The sequence below is a fragment of the Camarhynchus parvulus genome, chromosome 26, assembly GCF_901933205.1.
Source record: "Camarhynchus parvulus chromosome 26, STF_HiC, whole genome shotgun sequence".
Classification (NCBI taxonomy): Eukaryota; Metazoa; Chordata; class Aves; order Passeriformes; family Thraupidae; genus Camarhynchus; species Camarhynchus parvulus.
In genome coordinates this window covers 5,341-24,574 of record NC_044596.1, presented here as the reverse complement: position 1 = coordinate 24,574, position 19,234 = coordinate 5,341, and the positions used below count along the sequence as shown (strand labels likewise).

The following is a 19,234-nucleotide window of genomic DNA, read 5'->3' as shown; positions in this document are numbered from 1 at the left end:
TGGGGAGGGAGCACCGGGGGTCCGGTCTGGGGGTGATCCCGGGGGTGGTACCAATGGTCCGTGGTGTATCGGGGTCTGGAGGCAGCCTCGGGGGCAATCCCAGGGCAGTAGCAGTGGTTTTGGGGTGATCCCGGGGCTGATCCTTGGTACCCGCATCCGGGGGGCACTGAGGATGGGGAGGTGGCACTGGGGACGATGCAGGGAAAGGCACCGGACTTCCTCGGACTGATGCCGGGGATCTGGGGGTGATACCAAGGATCTGAGAGCTATCCTGGGGACATTACCGGTGGTCCGAGGCGGTCCCGGCAATGGTGAGGCAGCCCGGCGAGCGATGCGGGGGAGGCGGCAATGGTCAGGGAGGTACAAGGGATTTGGCGTTGATCCCGGAGCGATCCCGGGAATCTGGGGGGGATCCCGGGGGCAGTACCGGGCTTCCGGGGGGAACCGGGCTGTGGAAGCGGCGCTGGGGTTGATGGGGGGGCCATCCCGGAGATCTGGGGGCGTTTCCGAGGCGGAGCCGGAGGGGTCCCCCGGGCCCGGGAGGTACCAGGGATTTGGAAGCAGGCCTGGAGGCGGTGCGAGGGTAGATCGCAGGAATCTGGGGGTGATTCCGAAAATTTCGGGGCGATGCCGGGGGCAGTATCGACGGCCCGAGGGGGTACCGGGGAAGGGGAGGCGGCCCCGGGGGCGATCCCGGAGGCGGTACCGCGGATCTGGGGACGATCTCGGGGGCGGTCCCGAGCCGGTTCCGGTCTCCCCGCTGGCGGTCGCGAAGAAGACTCCGGGGCACTCCCTCGGCGCGCGGCCGGGGCCGGTGCTGGGAGCCCCGGGCGGTGCCAAAGGCGGTCCCGGTCTCCCGGCGGGTGGTCCCGAAGACTCCGGGGCACTCCCTCGGTGAGGGGCCGGAGCCGGTGCCGGGAGCCCCAGGCGGTGCCAAGGGCGGTCCCGGGGCGGAGCCGATCGCGATTGCGGTGCTGGTGCCGGTGTCGGGGCAGCGACGGAGCCCGGGGCATGGCGGGCCTGGGCGCCTCGGAACCGGGCACCGGACCCAGTCCCGTCCCGGCCACTCGCGTGGAACTCACGGTGTCCTGCAGGTAGCGGGGCCGCGGCGGGAGCCGGCACCGGGCGGCGGGTGCGCGGGGAGGCTCTGGTGCTGGCGTTGGAAGGTGCTGGGAGGCACTGGGTTGCACTGTGGTGTAGGGGTAGTTGGAGAGTGCTGGGATGCACAGAGAGGCACTGGGAAGCACTGGGGAGCGGCGTTGGAGGGTGCTGAGGTACACTGGGAGGCATTGAGATCCCGTGGGATGCACTGGGAAGCATTGGAGAGCTGGGAGCAGCTGGCGTTGTAGGGCACTGGGTTGCACTGGAACGCAATGAGACGCATTGGGAGGTCATGGAGTGCCACAGCAGCTGGCATCGAAGGATGCCGGGGTGCACTGTGATGTACTGATCCCCTGGGACGCTCTGGGAGGCGCTGGAATGCACCGGAGAGTGGGAGCAGTTGGTGGTGTGAATTGCTGAGATGTACTGGAATGCACTGAGATGCTCTGGAAGTCACCGGGAGATACTGTATCCCCTGCACCCCCTGTATCCCTTGCCCACCCTGAAACTCCTGAATCCTCCGGCCGGGCTGCACTGCACCGTTGCATCCCTTGTACCCCCTGCCCACCCTGCAGTCCCTGTACCCTCCCTCTGCAACCTGAGGTCTTTTTTTGGTGTCCTGACACATAACTGTACCCCTGACATATGGCACTCTTAACATGTGTCATGCTGTGCACCCTGTGCAGATGTGTCTGTGCACCCCAACGTGTGTTGTGGGGCACATCTGGCAGTGCACCCCAACATCCAGCCATGCTCACCAACACTCTGCTGTGCACCCTGACACATGGTTGAGCCCCAAAGCACATGGCCCCCCAGCACGTGTCAGACATGCTTTGCACGCCAATCCCTGTCCTGGGGCACACCTGGCTGCGCACACCCTGCCACCCACCCTGTCACAACAGGGCACGACACGTGGCTGTGCACCTCAATGTGTGTTCTGGGACACATCTTACTGTACAACGGGTACACACAGTTGCAGACACAGCCAGGTGCTCACATTCACACTCACATTCACACACACACACACACACACACACACACACACACACACACACCCACACACCCTCTCACACTCACTCCTCCCTGCCCCCCAGGCAGCTCCTGGACAGGGACACCTTCTCCAAGTCGGACCCAAGTGAGTGAGGCAGGGGGGATGGGGTGTGTTTTGGCTTTTAGGTGTTTTGGGGAGTTTCTGGGGGGCTTGGGGTTTCTGGAAGGTGTTGTGCACTCGGGATTTTTATATCTCTGGGGGGTTTGGGGGTGTCTGGGGGATTGGGGGGGTCTCTGAGGTATTTTGGGAGTATCTGGGGGTTCTGGGGGTCTCTGGGAGCATCAGTGTCTCTGGGGAGTGTTGTGGTCTCTGGGGGTTTTTGGGGTCTCTGACATGTTTTGGGAGGTCTCTGGGATTGTTGTGGTTCTATGAGGATTTGGGGGTCTCAAGGACATTTTGGAGGGTTCTGGGGATTTTGGGAACACTGGGGAGTGTTGGGGTCTCTGGGGGTTTTGGGTGGTCTTTTGGGTTTTGGAGATCTCTGGGGGATTTGGGGAGCCTCTGAGGTATTTTGGGGGTGTCTGGGGGAGTTTAGGGGGTTATGGGTGGGTTTGGGGGTGTCTCTGAGGTGTTTTGGGGGCTCTCTGGGGAGTTTTGGGAGTCTCTGGGAATGGTGGTGTCTATGAGTTTTGGGGGTCTCTGGGGGTGCCTGCCTCCCCTGATCCCTCCCCCTGCAGTCTGTGTGCTGTACACGCAGCGCCCTGGCAGCCACCAATGGCGGGAGGTGAGTGACCCGATTGGTGGGGGGGCAGCTAATCAGCATGTTGGGCTGTGCTCAGCTGGCCAGTTGGCATGTTAGTGTGTACTCAGCCAGCCAATCAAGATGTTGGGGTGCTAGCTGGCCAACCAATCATCAGCATGCTGGGGCAATGAATAGTCAGCATGTCTGTGTGCCAACCAGATGGCAAATCAGCATGTCAGGGGTAATGGCAGCCAGCCAGCCAAGTAGCATGTAAGATTCTGGCCTATCAGCATGTTGGGGTGATGGCCAGCTGGCCAATCAGTGTGTTGGGGTGCCAACCCGTTGGCCAGTCACCAGTGAGCAATCAGCATCTTCGGATGCAGCACCTGGACAATGAGCATTCTGGGATGCAGCAGCCATCCAATCAATGCCTGGGGGCAGAGCGATCAGCCAACCAGCATCCTGGGGATCTGGGGAGCATGTCGAGGTGCCGGGCAGCCAGCCAATCAGCTGTCGGCACACAGCCAGGCCCCCTGTAATTAACAGTGTGTAAATTGCGGGGTAATGAGCAGGGGGTGGGACGGCCCCGAGGCACAAAGCGGCACCTGGGCCCTCCCCGCCCCTGCCCACCCCTTTCCCACACGTGCCCTGGCCCGGGCCTGCTGCCCACCCTTGCCCCACCTCCTCCGCCCACGTGTCCTCATGTCCCCGGTCTCATGTCCTCATGTTCTCATGTCCCTGTGTCCCCATGTTGCTATGTCCCCATATCCTCATGTTCCCATGTCCCCAGCCCCACGTCCACATGTTGTCATGTCCCTGTGTCTCCATGTCACTGTGTCCCCATATCTGTATGTCCCCATGTCCACATTCTCATGTCCCACTGCCCCCATCCCTATGCCCCACCCTCATTCCCATACCTCTGTTTTCTGGTGCTGTTCACACATCCCTGTGTTCCCATGTCTTCATCCCCCTGTGTCTTCATCCCTATGCCCCCATGACTTTGCATCTCCATGTCCCCATATCCCTGTATCCCCATCCCCCTTGCCCATGTTCTCATGTTCCCATCCCTACGCCCCCATGTCTCATCATCTCTATGGCCCCATGTCCCCGTGTCCCTTGTGTCTCCATGTCCCTGTCCCCACCCCATGTTTTCCTGTCACCCCATTATCCCCACTGTTCCCATATCCCCCAGTTTGGCCGGACCGAGGTCATCGACAATTCCCTGAATCCTGACTTCCTGCACAAGTTTGTCCTCGATTATTGCTTTGAGGAGCGGCAGAATCTGCGCTTTGACCTGTGAGTGGCCCCTGTGGTCCCAGTGTCACCCCCAGTGTCAACCCCCTGTCCCCCAGGGCCACCTCCTGGCCACCTTGGCACAGCCCCCCAGGGTGTCCTTGTCCCCATCCTTGTTCTGTCCCCATTCCTGGACCATTACCACCCTTGTTCACATCCCTGTCCCCATCCTTGTCCCATCCCATTGTCATCCTTATCCTGGACTGGATAGTCTCCTTTCTGTCCCTGTCCCATCCTGTCCCTATCCACATCTCATCCCTGTCCATTCTATTGTCCCCATCCCATCCCATCCCATCCCATCCCATCCCATCCCATCCCATCCCATCCCATCCCATCCCATCCCATCCCATCCCATCCCATCCCATTCCTTTACCCATCCTTGTCCCATCCTATCCCTTTTCTTTTCCCCATCCCATCCCCACACCTAATCCATCCCTATTTGTGTACTATCCCTCTCTCATCCCATCCCTCCCACTCCCTGTCTCCCTCCCATCCCATCCAATCCCTGTCTCCATCCCTGTTCCCATCCCTGTCCCATCCAAGGCCCCCCCTTCCTGTTCCATGCCCACATGTTCCCTCTGCCCCCAGGTATGATGTGGACTCCAAGAGCTCTGACCTCTCCAAGCATGTAAGTGCAGGATCAGTCAGCCCTGCTCCCCTGTCCTCCCTGGGATGGCATCCCCCTGGTGACACCAGTATTCCTGATCCTGCAGGATTTCCTGGGCCAGGCATTCTGCACCCTGGGGGAGATCGTGGGCTCAGCCGGCAGCCGCCTGGAGAAGCCCCTGACGTGAGCCCCCCGCCTTTGTCCCAGTGTCCCTATGTCCCACCCCAGTGAAGCCCCTGATGTGAGCCCTCTTGTGCCCCAATATGCCCATGTTCTTCCTAGAGAAGCCCCTGACATGCACCCCCCCAGCCCCAGTGTCCCCATGTCTCTGCCCCCACCCAGCTCCCTCCCCCCTCCCCTTCCCAAGAAACCCCTCGTTTGAGCCTCCACTGTGGTCCAGTGTCCCCCAGAGTCCTCAGGGTCCCCATGCCCTGCACTGGAGAAACTCCTGATGGTAGCCCCCTTTGTCCCCAGTGTCCCATGGTCCCTATGTCTCTGCCCCAGGGAAGTCCCCATTGTGAGCCGCCTCCCCCACTGATCCCAATGTCCCCAGGACCTCTCCCATGGAGAAGCCCCTGCCATGAGTCCTGCCTGTGCTCCAGTGTCCCTGAGGTCACTATGTCCTCTTTGGAGAAAATCCTGGGTTTCTCCAAAACCAGTGTTTTGGAGAAAAGTGGGAAACTCATGTGCCCATGTCCCTCCCTGGAGAAGCCCTTGACATGAACCCCCATGGTCCCAGTGTCCTTATGTCTCCCTAGGTCCCTTTTGGTGTGCCCAGGATGGACCCAGACCCCAGAGCCAACAGTGGCATTTTGGATTGGAAGGCGGGGGGGGGGGGTGTGCTGGCTTCTTTTTTTTTTTTTTTTTCTTTTGTGTGTGGATTTTGGCAGGAAAGGCATTTTTGGAGATCTGCCTTTTTGGTGGGGTTTGATGGGTCTAGCTTTTTCTTGGGATGGTGGCTTTTGGAGGGAATTATGGGTTTGGGGGATCTGGCTTTTGAAGGATCTGGCTTTTAGGGGGGCTCTGGCTTTTGGAAGGGTCTGATTTTTTGGGGTTGGCTTTTTCAGGGGCAGTTTGTTTTGTGGGAATTGACTATTTGCGGGGGCTGAATGTCTTTTGGGGACTGGCTTTTTTGAGGGGAGAAACAGCTTCTTTTTAGGGTGCTGGAATCTGGGGGAGAGCTGGGGTTTTTTTTGTAGACTTCCTTTTTTTGGGAGGAGGGGCTTTTTATTGGGTGGGAATCTCCTCCACCACCCTTCAGCATGTGTCCCTGCAGGATGGGGACAGCCACCACGCACCCCCGGGGCAGAAGACCTGCCCCGGCTGCCTCCCATGGGTAAGGGTGCTCAGTGCGTGGGCGACCCCCCCAGGGCACCATGTGTGCCCCCACTCTGCTCACATCTCATCCCGGCAGTGGCATTCCGGGGAAGAAGTGCGGCACCATCATACTCCTCGCTGAAGAGTTGGGAAACTGCCGGGTGAGTCGCAGCGGGGCAGGGGAGGGGGCGTAGCTTGGGAACCCTGCAATATCGGGGTTGGCTGAGACACCCTAGCCTGCAGATGAGAGTGTGGGCTGTTTATGCTCACGCTGTGTCCCGCCTGTTCTGGATCCCTCCCTCCCTCATGGAGCAGCTGTCCCAAAGGATCCCACCCCTGGGGGGAGTGCAGGGTGGATGATCCCTCCCTGATTCCATCCCCCAGGACGTGGCCACACTCCAGTTCTGCGCCAGCAAGCTGGATAAGAAGGATTTCTTTGGAAAATCTGACCCCTTCATGGTCTTCTACCGCAGCAACGAAGACGGGACGTGAGCAAACCCCCTTCAAAACTGCAGTGACCCTCCCACATCTCATGGGAGGGCTCAGCCCCAGCACAGGACACCCCTACGTCCCCATGGGCTGGCATTGGAGCGGGTGTCTAAAAATCCTCACTGCACTGTGGGGGTGACAGATTGGGGGGCTGTTGGGCTGGAGGAGTGACTCCCTTTTCCTCCTTGTCTTTCCCCCAGTTTCACCATCTGCCACAAGACGGAAGTGGTGAGGAACACACTGAACCCTGTCTGGGCAGCCTTTGCCATTCCTGTGCGTGCCCTCTGCAATGGGGACCATGACCGGTGAGTGTCAGGGAACTGCTACCCCCTGCACCCCCTCTTTGGCCCCAAAGACCTCCTTCTCCCTCTTCCCCCCATCTCTAGGATCCACTAGGACCCCTGAACCCCCTTCTCCCATCTCTGTCATACCCGGGAACACCCTGCACTCCCATCTTTGTGGTCCTCTGAGACCCCCTGAACCCCCTTCTCCCATCTCTATGGGCCCTCAGGACCCTCTTTTCCTTCTTTCCCCCATCTCCCAGGTCCTCCAGGAACCCCTGCACCCCATGTCCCCATCTCTGTGGTACCTCTGGACTCTCAGAGACTCCCTCACTCCGTGTCCATGGTACCCCAGGATCCCTTTCCCCTGTGTCTGTGGTACCTCAGGACCCTTTTTACCCCCTTCTCCTCATCTCTGTGGTACCTCGGGACCCCCTGCCGTCCTTCCACCTTCTCTGTGCCCCATGAGACACCCTCTGTGGCCACCTCAACTCCCAGAACCCCTTCCCCTGTCTCTGTGGTACCAGTAGCACAACCCCGCCCCCCCGCCCCTCCAGTGTTACCTGCTTTTGGCCTTTTGCCTCAGTTTACCCATCTGGACAATGGGCATCACAGCTGTCACCGAGCTATTCCTCCCACCCTCCCCCCCCCCATCAATCCCAAACCAGTGTCATCAGCTACTGTCCTGGCAAAAATCTCTTCATACTGCTTTGGCCCCACGTTGAACGTTGCTGTGGCAACGATGGATAAAAATATCCTGAGGAGGAGAAGGAAGCAAGAAAAAGCCCACAGAGGCGTCAAAACAAATCCCACAGGGAGCGGGGGGTTGTGTGTGATGGGTCCCCGGGGAGGGCGGGATTTGGGATTTGAGGGTGTAAGTGACCCCCTCTGCCTTGCAGAGCCATCAAGGTGGAAGTATATGACTGGGACCGTGATGGCAGGTGAGCTGTGTGTATGGTCCTGGAGACCCTCCACACCCTGGACCTGCACCCCTCAGGTGACAGGGACCCCCCACCACTCCTGCATCCCTGGGGAGATGGAGCCCCCACCCTGGTTGATGCGAATCCCCCTGGCTATTCGGGACTCTCTGGCTGATGGGAAACCTCCTGGGCAATGGGAAGCCCCCCATCCCCACACCACTGACTGGTGGGGATCCCACCGGGTAATGGGAACCTCCCTAACCGGACTGATGGAGATTCACTGGCTGTGCAGCCATGACTTCATCGGGGAGTTCACCACCAGTTATCGGGAGCTGGCACGAGGCCAGAGCCGCTTCAATGTGTACGAGGTGAGGGGGGATGGGTACATGGGCATGGGGGTCCTGCACCACCCCCCATGGGGGTCATGGTCCCACTGATGCACCCCCAGATGTTATGGTCCCCAGGGACCCTGTGTGGCACCTCTGTGTTCTGGGGTCTTAACACTGCACCCCTTGGGTGTTATGGTCCCCAGGGTCTGTCTCTCTGCTGCACCTCTGTGTGCTGGCGTCTCTGTGTAGGTGCTACATACCCCAGGATCCCTGTGATGCAATCCTGGGGATGTTATGGTCCCCAGGGTCCCTCCCAACCCTGCACCCTGGTGTGCCATATACCCAAGGGTCCCTCTGCTGCGCTCTGAGGTGCAGTGATGCCCAGGGTGCTCATGCTGCAGCCATAGAGGTTTATAGTCCCCATGATTCCCTGTGCTACAGCCTAGGGTGTTGGGATCCCCACACTGCATCCCTGGGGTGTTATGGTTCCCATGCTGCACCCTTGGGTGCAGCACCCACAGCTGCTCCCTTGAGGGTCCCCAGCCCCCACCATGGATTTCCAGCTGCACTACAATCCCCAGGGTCCCCACATGCACCCCTGGGTATCACAGCCCACCATGTGCTTCTCAAGGTCCCTCTCTGCACCTCAGCACTGCTGCCTCCCAGAGTATTCTGTGCCCCCCTGTCCCCCTGGACGTGACAGTCCATTACACTGCTCCCTGGGGCCTCCTGTCCCTGTGAGAAACAGCCCCCTTCCCTCTCCTCTCATCCCTGCAGGTGGTGAACCCCCGGAAGAAGATGAAGAAGAAGAAGTACCTGAACTCGGGGACAGTGAGGATGGGGATGTGCGGAGGGGGAGGACACAGGGGGAGTGGGCACTTCCTCCCCTGAGTCCCATGTCCCCACAGGTGACACTGCTGTCCTTCGCTGTGGAGGCTGAGCACACCTTCCTGGACTACATCAGGGGCGGGTGAGCAGGGGGTCCCCAGCACCTCCAGCTGCACTTTTGAGGGTCCCGAACACCCCCAGCTCCTTCCTTGGGAGTACCCAGCACTCTGAGCTGCTCCCTCAAGGGCAGAGAATCCCCAACATGCCCAGCCTCTACTTCACTGGCAGGGCAATCCCCAGGATCGCCATCTCCTCCCTTGGAGGTCCCCAGTACCCACTGTTGCTCCCTTGGGGATGGGAGGGAGGGGTAGATGGTGTTCCTGCTATCCTCAGCTCCTCCCTGTGGGATCCCCAACACCCCCAGTTGCTCCAGTGGGGGGCTTCTCAGCACACCTAGCTCCTCCATTGGGGGTCTCAGCACTACCACCAAGATGCCTCCTTGGGGGCAGGCTGTCCCCATCACCCACAGCTGCTTCACTGAGTCCCCAGAACCCACAATTGCTCCCTTTAGAAGTCTCCAGCACTTCCAACAGCTTTGGGGTCCCCAACACCCACAACTGCTCCTTTGGGGAAAGAGGATCCCCACCACTCCCATCTTCTCCATTGTGAATCCTCAGTACCCCACCCAGATGTTCCCTCATGGGCAGGGGCTCCCCAGCACCCCCAAATTGGTCATTTGGGGCTCCTCAGCACCCGCAGCCACTCCTTTAGGTGCAGCACTGACACCTCAGTGCAGGGACACTTGAGGGTGCTCTGAATTGTGATATAGGTGCACCCAGTCCAGCCTGTGGCCAGAGGGGTGCCCCACCCCAAACCCACAAGTCACCCCCTATGTCACCCCAAGGCCACTTTAACCCCCCAGGACCCAACTCAACTTCACAGTGGCCATAGACTTCACGGCATCCAATGGTGAGTGGCAACTGTGTCCCCCCTGAGGGATTTATTTGGGACACTTGTAATCAGTTTGGTGTCATGGTGGTGTCATCCTTGTCACCAACTTGGGGACATGGTGTTGTTGTCCTTGTAGTTGTGTTGGGGACATGGTCATGTCTCCCTTGTCACTGGGTTGGAGACCCAGTGGCATGTCCCTTGTCACTCCCTTGGGTTGGGGTTGTGATGGCATTGTCCTTATTATGGGTTTGGGGCCATGGCGGTGTTATTTTTGTCACTGTATTGGCACTACAGTGGTGTCATACTTGTCACCAGCTGTCTCTGGGTTGGGGATTTGGTGCCCTCATCACCACTGAGTTTGGGACAGAGTGGTGTCATTCTTGTCACTGGGTTGGGGTCATGGCAATGTCTTCCTTGTCACTGTTGGTTCCATGGTGGTGTCATCCTTGTCACCAGCTGTCACCAGGTTGGAGACGTGGTGGCATCACCTTTGTCACCAAGTTGGGAATATGGTGGTGTCACCCTTGTCACTGGGTTGGGGATGTGGTGGCATTTGGAGACATGGTGGGATCATCCTTGTCCTTGTCACCGTGTTGGAAATGACATCATCCTTGCCACTGGGTTGGGGCCATAGTGGTGCCATGATTGTGGGAATGCTGGGGGTGTTACGGGGGTGCTGGGGGGGCTGTGGAGGTGCTGAGCCCCATGCCTGTGCAGGGAACCCCTCACAGCCCACGTCCCTGCACTACCTGAGCCCCTTCCAGCTGAATGCCTACAGCCTGGCACTGAGGGCTGTGGGGGACATCATCCAGGACTACGACAGTGACAAAATGTTCCCAGCCCTTGGCTTTGGTGCCAAGGTCCCCCCGGATGGGCACGTGTCCCACGAGTTCCCACTGGTGAGGGGCCAAGGCGGGACAGGACTGTGGATGAAGGGTGGTGTCCTTGTCACACAGTTGGGGCCATGGTGGAATCATCCTGTCATGTTGTTTGGAATATGGAGGGACATTGTCCTTGGGTTGGGGCTGTGGTGGTGTGATCCTTGTCACTGGTCTGGGGCCATGGCAGTGTCATCCTTGTCACCAGGTTAGGAAGGGGCTTGGTGTTGTCACCAGTTTGGGGTCATAGTGGTCTCATCCTTGATCACCAAGTTGGGTATATGGTGTGTTTGGGTTGGATCTGGACTGGGGATGTGGTGGTGTCATCCTTATCCTTGGGCTGGGAACATAGTGGCATCATCATTTTGTGACTGGTTTGGGGTCATGGCAGTGTCACCAGGTTGGAGACATAGTAGTATCATCCTCGTCACCAGGTTCAGGATGTGGTGGTGTGGTCTTTGTCACTGTGCTGGGCATATGATGATCTTGTCCTTGTCACCTATTCTCACTGTGTTGGGGACATAGTGGTATCATTCTTGTCACTGGGTTGGGGATGTGGTGGTGTCATCCTTGCCTTGGGTTGGGAACATAGTGGCATCATCATTTTGTCACTGGGTTGGGGCCATGGCAGTATCATCCTTGACACTGAGTTGGGAACGTGTTTGTGTCTCCCTTGTCACCACATTGTGGACACAGTGGGATCATCCTTGTTAGCATTTGGGGGCCACGGCAATGCCATCTTTGTCTCTGGGTGGGGTGCATGGTGTCACCCTGTCCATGGATGGGGGCTGTGGTGTCACTGTGCTCCTGGTGACCCTGCGGCAGAATGGGGATGCATCAAACCCGGCGTGCCATGGCATTGCGGGGGTGCTGGAGGCATATCAGCGCAGCCTGCGCCATGTCCAGCTCTACGGCCCCACCAACTTTGCCCCTGTCGTCAACCATGTTGCCCGGTAAGAGGGGCCCCATGCCCCGGGGTGGGGTCCCTGCGCCCTCGGCGTCACGCAGGGTCCCCCTAGCTCAGCGGCCACGGTGCTGGACGGATCCCAGTACTTTGTCCTCCTCATCATCACCGATGGTGTCATCTCTGACATGGCCCAGACCAAGGAGGCCATTGTCAATGTGAGACCCTCATAGTGGCATTGGGGCAGATGGTGGCACCCCTGGGTGCTGGGAACTTGGGACCCTTGGTTGATGGGGGCAGTGGAGAGGGATTGGGACCCTTGAGGGGGTAGGAAAGGATAGAGACCCCTGGGTGCTGGGGGGTTGAGGAGGAGCTAGAAGGGGGATAGGCAGGGGCTTGGACTCCTGGGTTCTGAGGGGTTGGGGGTGGTTGGACCCTTTGGGTGATGGGATGGGTGAAGAGGAACTGGGACCCTGAAGCTGAGAGGGAAGGGGTGGGTTGGGACCCTTGCGTACTGGAGGGGTGGGGAAGGGGCTGGGAGCCCTGGGTGCTGGGGGGGGTGTGGACCCCTGGGTGCTGGAGGCAGTGAGGAGGGACTGAGACCATTGAGAGGTGGGAAAGAGCTTGGACTCCCAGGGTTCGATGTGCAGGGGTGCCTGGAACCCCTGGGTGCTGCAAGGGGACTTGGAAGTTCCTGGAACCCCCTGGTGCCATGGGGGAGGTCTGAGACCTTTGGGTGATGGGGGGGGTGGTAAGGGACTCGAATTCTTGGGGAAGGGGGTGTTGGCACCCATGGGTGCTGCGGGGGTGGCTCATTTGGTGGCAGCATCATTAAATTTCATGGGACTCCCTTTACCCCCTGGCTCCCTCAGGCTGCCAAATTGCCCATGTCCATTATCATCGTGGGGGTTGGCCAGGCCGAGTTTGATGGTAAGATCTGGGGGCTGGGGGTAACTAGGGGAAGGCTGAGGGGATGGGGGCAGGGTCCCTTGGCCACTGAACTATGAGTTGAATGTGTCAGCATATGAATGCGCTCAGCATACACCAGCTTGGGGGTTCTGGGTGTGGGGTTGAGAGGGACATAATGGGATCCCATCCTGGGATGGGGGGCACTGGGGTGCTGCTGACCTCCCCCCTACATTGCCCCCAGCCATGGTGGAGCTGGATGGGGATGACATCCGCATCTCTTCCCGTGGCAAAGTGGCTGAGCGTGATATCGTCCAGGTAACCAACGTCACCAATGAGAAATTTGGGGACCCCCTCCCAGCACACCCAGCAGGGGGATGGTGAGGGGGTGCCCTGGAGAGCACTTGGTGGGACTGGTATGGAGGGATGATAAGGTGGACTGGGACATGGGGGGGCACTGGGACATGGGGATGCAATGGGTTCGGGATGCACATAGATGGGGGGATGCACTGGGATTTGGGGGTACACTGGCATGGTAGGGGCACTTCACTGGGAAAAGAGGGTGCCCTGGGACTTGGGATGTAGCTTGGAATGAGGGTGCACTGGGACATGGGAGCGTATTAGGATATGGGAAGCACTGAGCCATGAAGGAGACAATAGCACGTGAAAGGAAGTTTACTGGGAAATAGTGGGGGGGGAAGTTGGAATTGGGATGTCAGGGATGTGCTGGGACACAGAAGCAGTGCACTGTGACATGGGAGGGATGCACTGGGAAAAAGGAGTGCACTGGGGTTTGGAATGTACCTCAGTGGAGGGAGACACTGGGACATTAGGTGCACTGGGTACATGTTGGAGGCCTTCACTGGGAAAAGTGTGTACACTGAGATTTGGAATGTACCTTGGAATGGGGGGGCAGTGGGACATGGAGGTCTATCAGGATATGGGGGGCACTTTGGCATGAAGGTGGTTGGTACTGGGAAATGGGGGGACATTGGGATGTGGGGGGCACTGGGACATGGAGGGGCATATACTGGGATATGTAGTTGCACTGGGACATGAAGAGGGCATGTACTAAGACATTCTAGGGGGGCTGTGCTGTGAAAAAAGGGTGCAGTGAGACTTAGGATGTTCCTGGATGTGGGGGGAAGCCTGGATCATTAGCAGGCAGGAACATTGGGACGTTGGAGGGAGGCAATGGGATATGGGATGCACCTGGATGTGAGGGGCACTGGGACATGAGAAGGGTGTGCTGGCAAGTGAAGGGGGCACTGGGGCACCAGGATGGACCCGGATGGGGGGAGCACTGGGACATGGGGTGTATTGGGAAATAGGAAGAGACACTGGGATGTGGGGGCTGTGGGAAATGGGAGGCACTGGGATATGGAGGGGCATTGGGGCTTGGGATGCACATGGATGTGGGGGTGCCCAGGGACATGAAGAGGGATGTATTGGGAAATGGGGAACACTGGGGTGTGAGAGTACATTAGGACATGGAGGCGGGGTACGAGGATATTGGGGGGGGCACTGGGTCTTAGTATGTACCTGGATGTGAGGGACACTGAGACTTCAGGAATGGGGAGGGGACAACGGAGCTGCTGTGTGTAGGGCACACAGTTCCGGGACCTTCCCGGTCCTGGACCCCCTCAACTGCTCTGCCCCCCTGTGCCGCCCCCAGTTTGTTCCATTTCGTGACTACATGACGGGGGGTCCTGGTGCGGGGCTGAGCATGGCAGGGCTGGCACGAGAAGTCCTCGCTGAGATTCCCGACCAACTCCTCTCTTACATGAAGGCACGGGGCATAAAACCACACCCCCATCCCTCCCATGTCCCCTGAAACCCCCCCACCCTGATTGTCCACTCCCAACACACCATGTCCCTTCATCCTACCCCAGGACCCTCTATCCAGGGATCAAAGGCATACTCTGTCAGGGACCTGGGAATGGAGGTCCCTCTCCTCCTCTCTACAACCTTGGGGTCCCCTCCCCAATCCGGGTTCCCACCACCACACCCATAAACCAGCTTTTGCGTTTCTCGGGGGAATTGGGATGGTGTTGCCTGAGCATTCTTGGCTATGGGACTGTCCCCTATACTCATCCAGGACTGTCGTGCCCCTCAGAAAAGTAGCAGGGGGTCTTCAGCAGCCTGACCAGAAAGCTGGGGTGCGCAGGAGCCTCCACCAAATGTGGAGTGCCCCCCTAGCGTGATGCATGACCCCTCCTCACCTCACCAGCCTCCCCAAATCCATGGTTCTCCTGTATTACCTGGGCTGATCCTACTGGGGTCCCCAGTGTTTTGGTGTTCTCCCTTGCTGTGTCACCTGTGTCCATGTGGGTTTGTATTGAGTTGCCTTAAATCGCAATAAATTATTGTGGCTTTAATTACAGCCCCCTCCCCTGGGATGCTTCAGCATCTCCCCTAAAAGGGGCCCTGCCCTGGCTGTATGTGTAACCCCCCAATGTATGACCCTCCCCAGCTGTGGGACAGCTCCCAGGACTGTGACAATTCCCCTACTCAGCTGTGTGACCCCCTCCCCCAGCTCTGCCCCCTCCACACCTGTGATCCCCTCCAAGCTGTGACAGCCCAGCCCGACCCCTCCCCAGCTGTGTGATCCCCCACACACTGTGTGAACCCCCTCAAATGTATGACCTCCCTGGCTGTGTGACCCTCCCCCCAGCTCTGACAGCCCCCAGCAGTGTGATGGCCCCCATGTCTGATATCTCCTGGCTGTGTGTGATGCCCCCACACACTGTAACCCCCCTCAGGCTTTGGCATCCTCCCCAGGTCTAACTCCTCACCAGGTGTGTGTGACACCCCCTCAGTGTGTGACACCTCCTGACTCTGTGTGACCCTGCCCCCACCGTGTGACCCCCAAAATTGCAAATACACAGAAACTGTCTGGGGTTAGGGTTTCTGGGGCAGGGGAGAGTTGGGTTATTTACAGGACTCTGCTCCCCTGCACGCCAAAACTGTTTGAAGAGGGCCCTGGGAAGTCTGGGGGGCTCACAGAGACCCCATACTCCAATTCAGGGGGTCATAAAGCTTCTGAAACCCAACTGGGGCATCACAGAGACCCCATATCCCACTGGGGGGGGTTTCACAGAGTAACCACACCCCAGTTACAGGGGTCACAAAGTCCTCACACTCTACTTTAGGGTAACAAAGCACACCCCAACTGTGTCTGTGGGGTCTTATAAAGACCCCCACCCCAACTTGGGAGAGATAATAAAACCCCTGCACCCAAACTGAGGGGGTCACAGACATCCCAGCTGGGTGAGGTTGCAAAGTGCCCATCCCCCAGCTTGGGAGTCACAAAGCCTCTCCACTCCAATGGGGAGGTGAAAAGGCTTCCTCCCCCTGGCTGGGAGGTGGGGGTTGTTTTAGGCCCGTGTCCCTGCCAAAAGAAGTGGCTTTCCAATGTAAGGGGATTGTACCAGTGCTGAGACCAAACTGACCGGCAGGTACTGGGGGGGAAACCGCATGTTGGGGTGGCTGCTCTCAGTCCCCCCTTCCTGCACCCCTTCAGGCTGCGGGGGCCCTCCAGATCCCCAGACTGCTTCAAGATTCCATTCTTTATTGCCGCATTTCCCTTGGCCAAGGTCAGCCCCAGGGGAAACCAGCACAGATCCCAAGGGGCACAGACCCTAACTGGCACACCAAAACACGGGGAGCCTCCCTCAGATCAGGCAGTGTGAGAGGCCTCATGTTGTTGTGGAAAGGAACAGGAGGGGAGAGAAAGGCCCTGAGACCCCCATAGCAGGGCTTACACGAGGGGTGTCATCTTTCACCCAGGGGATGTCAGGGGTTGCTCATGGAAATAAAACACTCCAAATAAAGGGGGAGGAGGGGCAGATGAAGCCTTGCATGTATGTCCCCCCTGCAGAAGCGCAGGGAGAAGATCCTTGACTGTTTGGGGGAGCTCACCTTGTTTTGTGAGGAGGTCCTGTCAGCTTGGAGGAGTGCCTGACTGTTTGGGAAGGTCTTTGCCTATCTGGGAGGACCCACTGTGAGGGGGGAGGGTCCAGCAAGGCATCTCCAGAAGCTGCTAATCCAAGAAATCCTGAGAGACATGATTGTCATACACCCGGGTTCCCCCACATTTATCCATTTATCCATTATTGTCCCCAAACACTAACCTCTTTAGAATCAACGTGGAAAAAAACTTGGGTTAGGATTAGGATTGGGGATTACGGTTGGAGATTAGGGTTAGTGTGAGGGTTAATTCTCCATTCAGATTTCTGTCTAGAGCTTACTCAGAAATGTTCCACTGGGGGTTGTCCGTTTCCTTCAGTCACCACCGTACCACAACAGCCTCGGATCGGGGGTTTGGTGTGTGCCAGAGTAAACTCCGCAGCAAAAGCCTTCCTCCTAAAAGACGGCAGAGGCTTAAAAACTCTCCTCAAGGCCATCTCTGCTGATGAATTGCTGAAAGTCGAAACGTGTGCTCCATCTCAGCCGAGTACATAAGATACGGCAAACTGGTGCCACAAAGCACAGCCCCGCTCAGCCCCGTGCCGGCCGGCCCCGTGCCGCCCTTAGGCTTTGCCCGACGCCTTCGCACGCTGCCCCCGCGGCCGTGCCGCGCCTGCTGCCGGCGCTGCGCCTGCCTACGGCGCTGGAACCACTGCGCTCTGCTGTGCCTGCAGGCCGCTCCTGCCGACAGTCGAAAGGGACTCTGCATGTCCGGCCGCCCTTGGCCGCCTGACCCTGCTCTTGGCCCCACGCCAAATCCGCCCCGCGCCCTGGCCCGGCGGCGCCTCCCCGCCGCCCGCCCCTCTCCTCCTTGCTGTGTTTGGATTGATCCGAAGCTGCCGGAGCTCCAGGAGCCTTTGGACACCGCTCCCAGGGATGCACAGGCTGCCGTTGTTGGGCTGTCTGTGCAGGGCCAGGGGCTACACTCCATGATTCTGCTGGCTCCCTCCCAGCTTAGCCCCTTCTGCAATTCTCACCCTTTGGCTCAACCTTTGTGTCCCCTCGAGGCACTGGCAGACCTGTTGGGGACAGGGCAGGAGCGGGGCAGCCCCAGCGTTCCCCTGTGTGTGACAACCCAGCGGTGACAGCCCCAGCGTTCCCTCCCTGGAGACACTTCAAGGGACGCGCCCACAGCCACGGCCAGTCAATGGAACTGACTGGCCGATGAACACCCTGGCCTGGGCTCAGGGAAGGTCCCCCTGGCCACCTCCACAGTGCCACCGGCAAGTGTCAGATACAGTTACATAGCTCTGGCCAGAGCTGACAGGGAAGGTTCATTAAAAAGAAAAAAACACCAAAAAAAAGCCAACTCCATCCTGCAGAGCTGCTCCCTCCTTCCCTAATTTCCCCTGTGCACACACAGGACCTGAGACTAAAAGCAATGAGCACTCCTCAGGCACATATGCAGCAAAAGCAGGTTGAGGACAGCCTTGCAGCAGGACTCTTCTCATCCCAGTGAAAAAGATTCCTTGGCAGGCAGTTCTAGGGCCTTTGGAAAGGGCAAGGGTCAGAGCCTTAGCCCACAGGGAAAGAAAAGGGCTCTGAATTGCCCACACCCGGCATATAAACCCTGCTCAAAGGCTGCTTCACACACAGGATTTTTCTGCAGGACTGCAGAAAGCTGAGACTCAGCTCTGGCTTTTCTGTGTTCTGCATCCTAAAACTTGCTTGGGAGAAGAAATTTAGGGTCAGCTCTGCTGGCACAATCTCTTCTGGCCAAGGGCAGTGTTCCAGAAAAGTCTTTCCATGCTGAGGCTTTGCTGCAGTCAAGGAAAGCTCCTGGCTCAGGATCACCTTTCCTGCTCAGCCAGACCCTTTGAGTGCCCCAGCATCAGGAAATTGCCATGTCTGGGTGGTACCGGTGCCAGACTTGGGCGGTGCCAGCACTGGCAATTTGCCGGATATGGAGCCTGACACTTTCCTTCCTTCCTTCCTTCCTTCCTTCCTTCCTTCCTTCCTTCCTTCCTTCCTTCCTTCCTTCCTTCCTTCCTTCCTTCCTTCCTTCCTCCCCCCTCCCTCCTCCCTGCCTCCCTCCCTCCCTTTGGACACTGCTCTCAGGGATGTACTGTCTGGGTACCTGCAGGGCCAGGTAATGGACTTGACGATTCTGCTGGGTCACCCTTCCAGCTCAGCCCTTCTGCAATTCTCACCCTTTCACTCAGGTGCTGTGTCCCCATGAGGTGCTGGCAGAGCTAATGGGGGCTCGGCAGGAGCTGGCAACCTCAGCTTTCCCCTCTTTGTGAAACCTCAGCAGTGGCAGCCCCACTGTCCCTCTCTCTATGACACAACAATGGTGGGAGTAGGGAATACATAGGGTTGAGTGCGTAAGAGCATGGCCCGAGCATCTTTTGGCAGAAACACTTTGCTGGAGCCCTCAGCTTCAGGAGGATTGTTCCTTGCAAGAAGGAGACAACAATTCTCCTCCGAGAGAATAAAAGAGAGACAGGTTCCAAAGGCAAGGAATGAATAGGAGAGGACTGGGGAGAACACCTTGGTAGATTCAGCTGAAAACAGATACAGAGAGTGCATTTATGTGGCTTATGTGCGGCAACGGGAAGGTGCAGCTCTGCATTGGCTTTTACTTTTCAAGCCTTAATCTGTAGGCACAGATGCTGGATGTTTGCAACAAAGAGATGAGAATGAAAAAAGTGACAACAGGTCTAGCTGGAAAATAAGATACACAGCAGCAATGCATTGTGCTCAACTTAAATGCTGCTAAGAGAAGGGG

At 58.2% G+C, this 19,234-nt stretch overlaps 1 protein-coding gene across 1 annotated transcript; it reads left to right on the top strand.

The window, feature by feature from the left end:
- The first annotated feature begins 617 nt into the window (after positions 1 to 617).
- LOC115913739 (copine-5-like) lies at positions 618 to 14,906 on the top strand. The gene is made up of 22 exons (XM_030965937.1): positions 618 to 1,094; positions 2,196 to 2,236; positions 2,830 to 2,876; positions 4,027 to 4,130; positions 4,716 to 4,755; positions 4,841 to 4,917; positions 6,011 to 6,070; positions 6,149 to 6,212; positions 6,436 to 6,539; positions 6,741 to 6,845; positions 7,721 to 7,762; positions 8,034 to 8,109; positions 8,848 to 8,901; positions 8,979 to 9,040; positions 9,821 to 9,867; positions 10,567 to 10,748; positions 11,553 to 11,680; positions 11,747 to 11,849; positions 12,504 to 12,561; positions 12,782 to 12,855; positions 14,213 to 14,326; positions 14,636 to 14,906. Exons 1-22 carry the CDS (start codon positions 628 to 630, stop codon positions 14,681 to 14,683), a joined length of 2,097 nt encoding a protein of 698 aa, XP_030821797.1. The 5' UTR covers positions 618 to 627; the 3' UTR covers positions 14,684 to 14,906.
- The last annotated feature ends 4,328 nt before the right edge of the window (positions 14,907 to 19,234 follow it).

What these genes read in the sequence shown, in the direction of transcription:
- LOC115913739 (XM_030965937.1), top strand. Translation starts at nt 628, where the DNA reads ATGCCGGGGGCAGTATCGACGGCCCGAGGGGGTACCGGGGAAGGGGAG. An exon ending in GCAGCCACCAATGGCGGGAG is followed by an intron (nt 2,877 to 4,026) that starts GTGAGTGACCCG and finishes CATATCCCCCAG; the next exon opens with TTTGGCCGGACCGAGGTCAT. An exon ending in CCAAGGAGGCCATTGTCAAT is followed by an intron (nt 11,850 to 12,503) that starts GTGAGACCCTCA and finishes TGGCTCCCTCAG; the next exon opens with GCTGCCAAATTGCCCATGTC.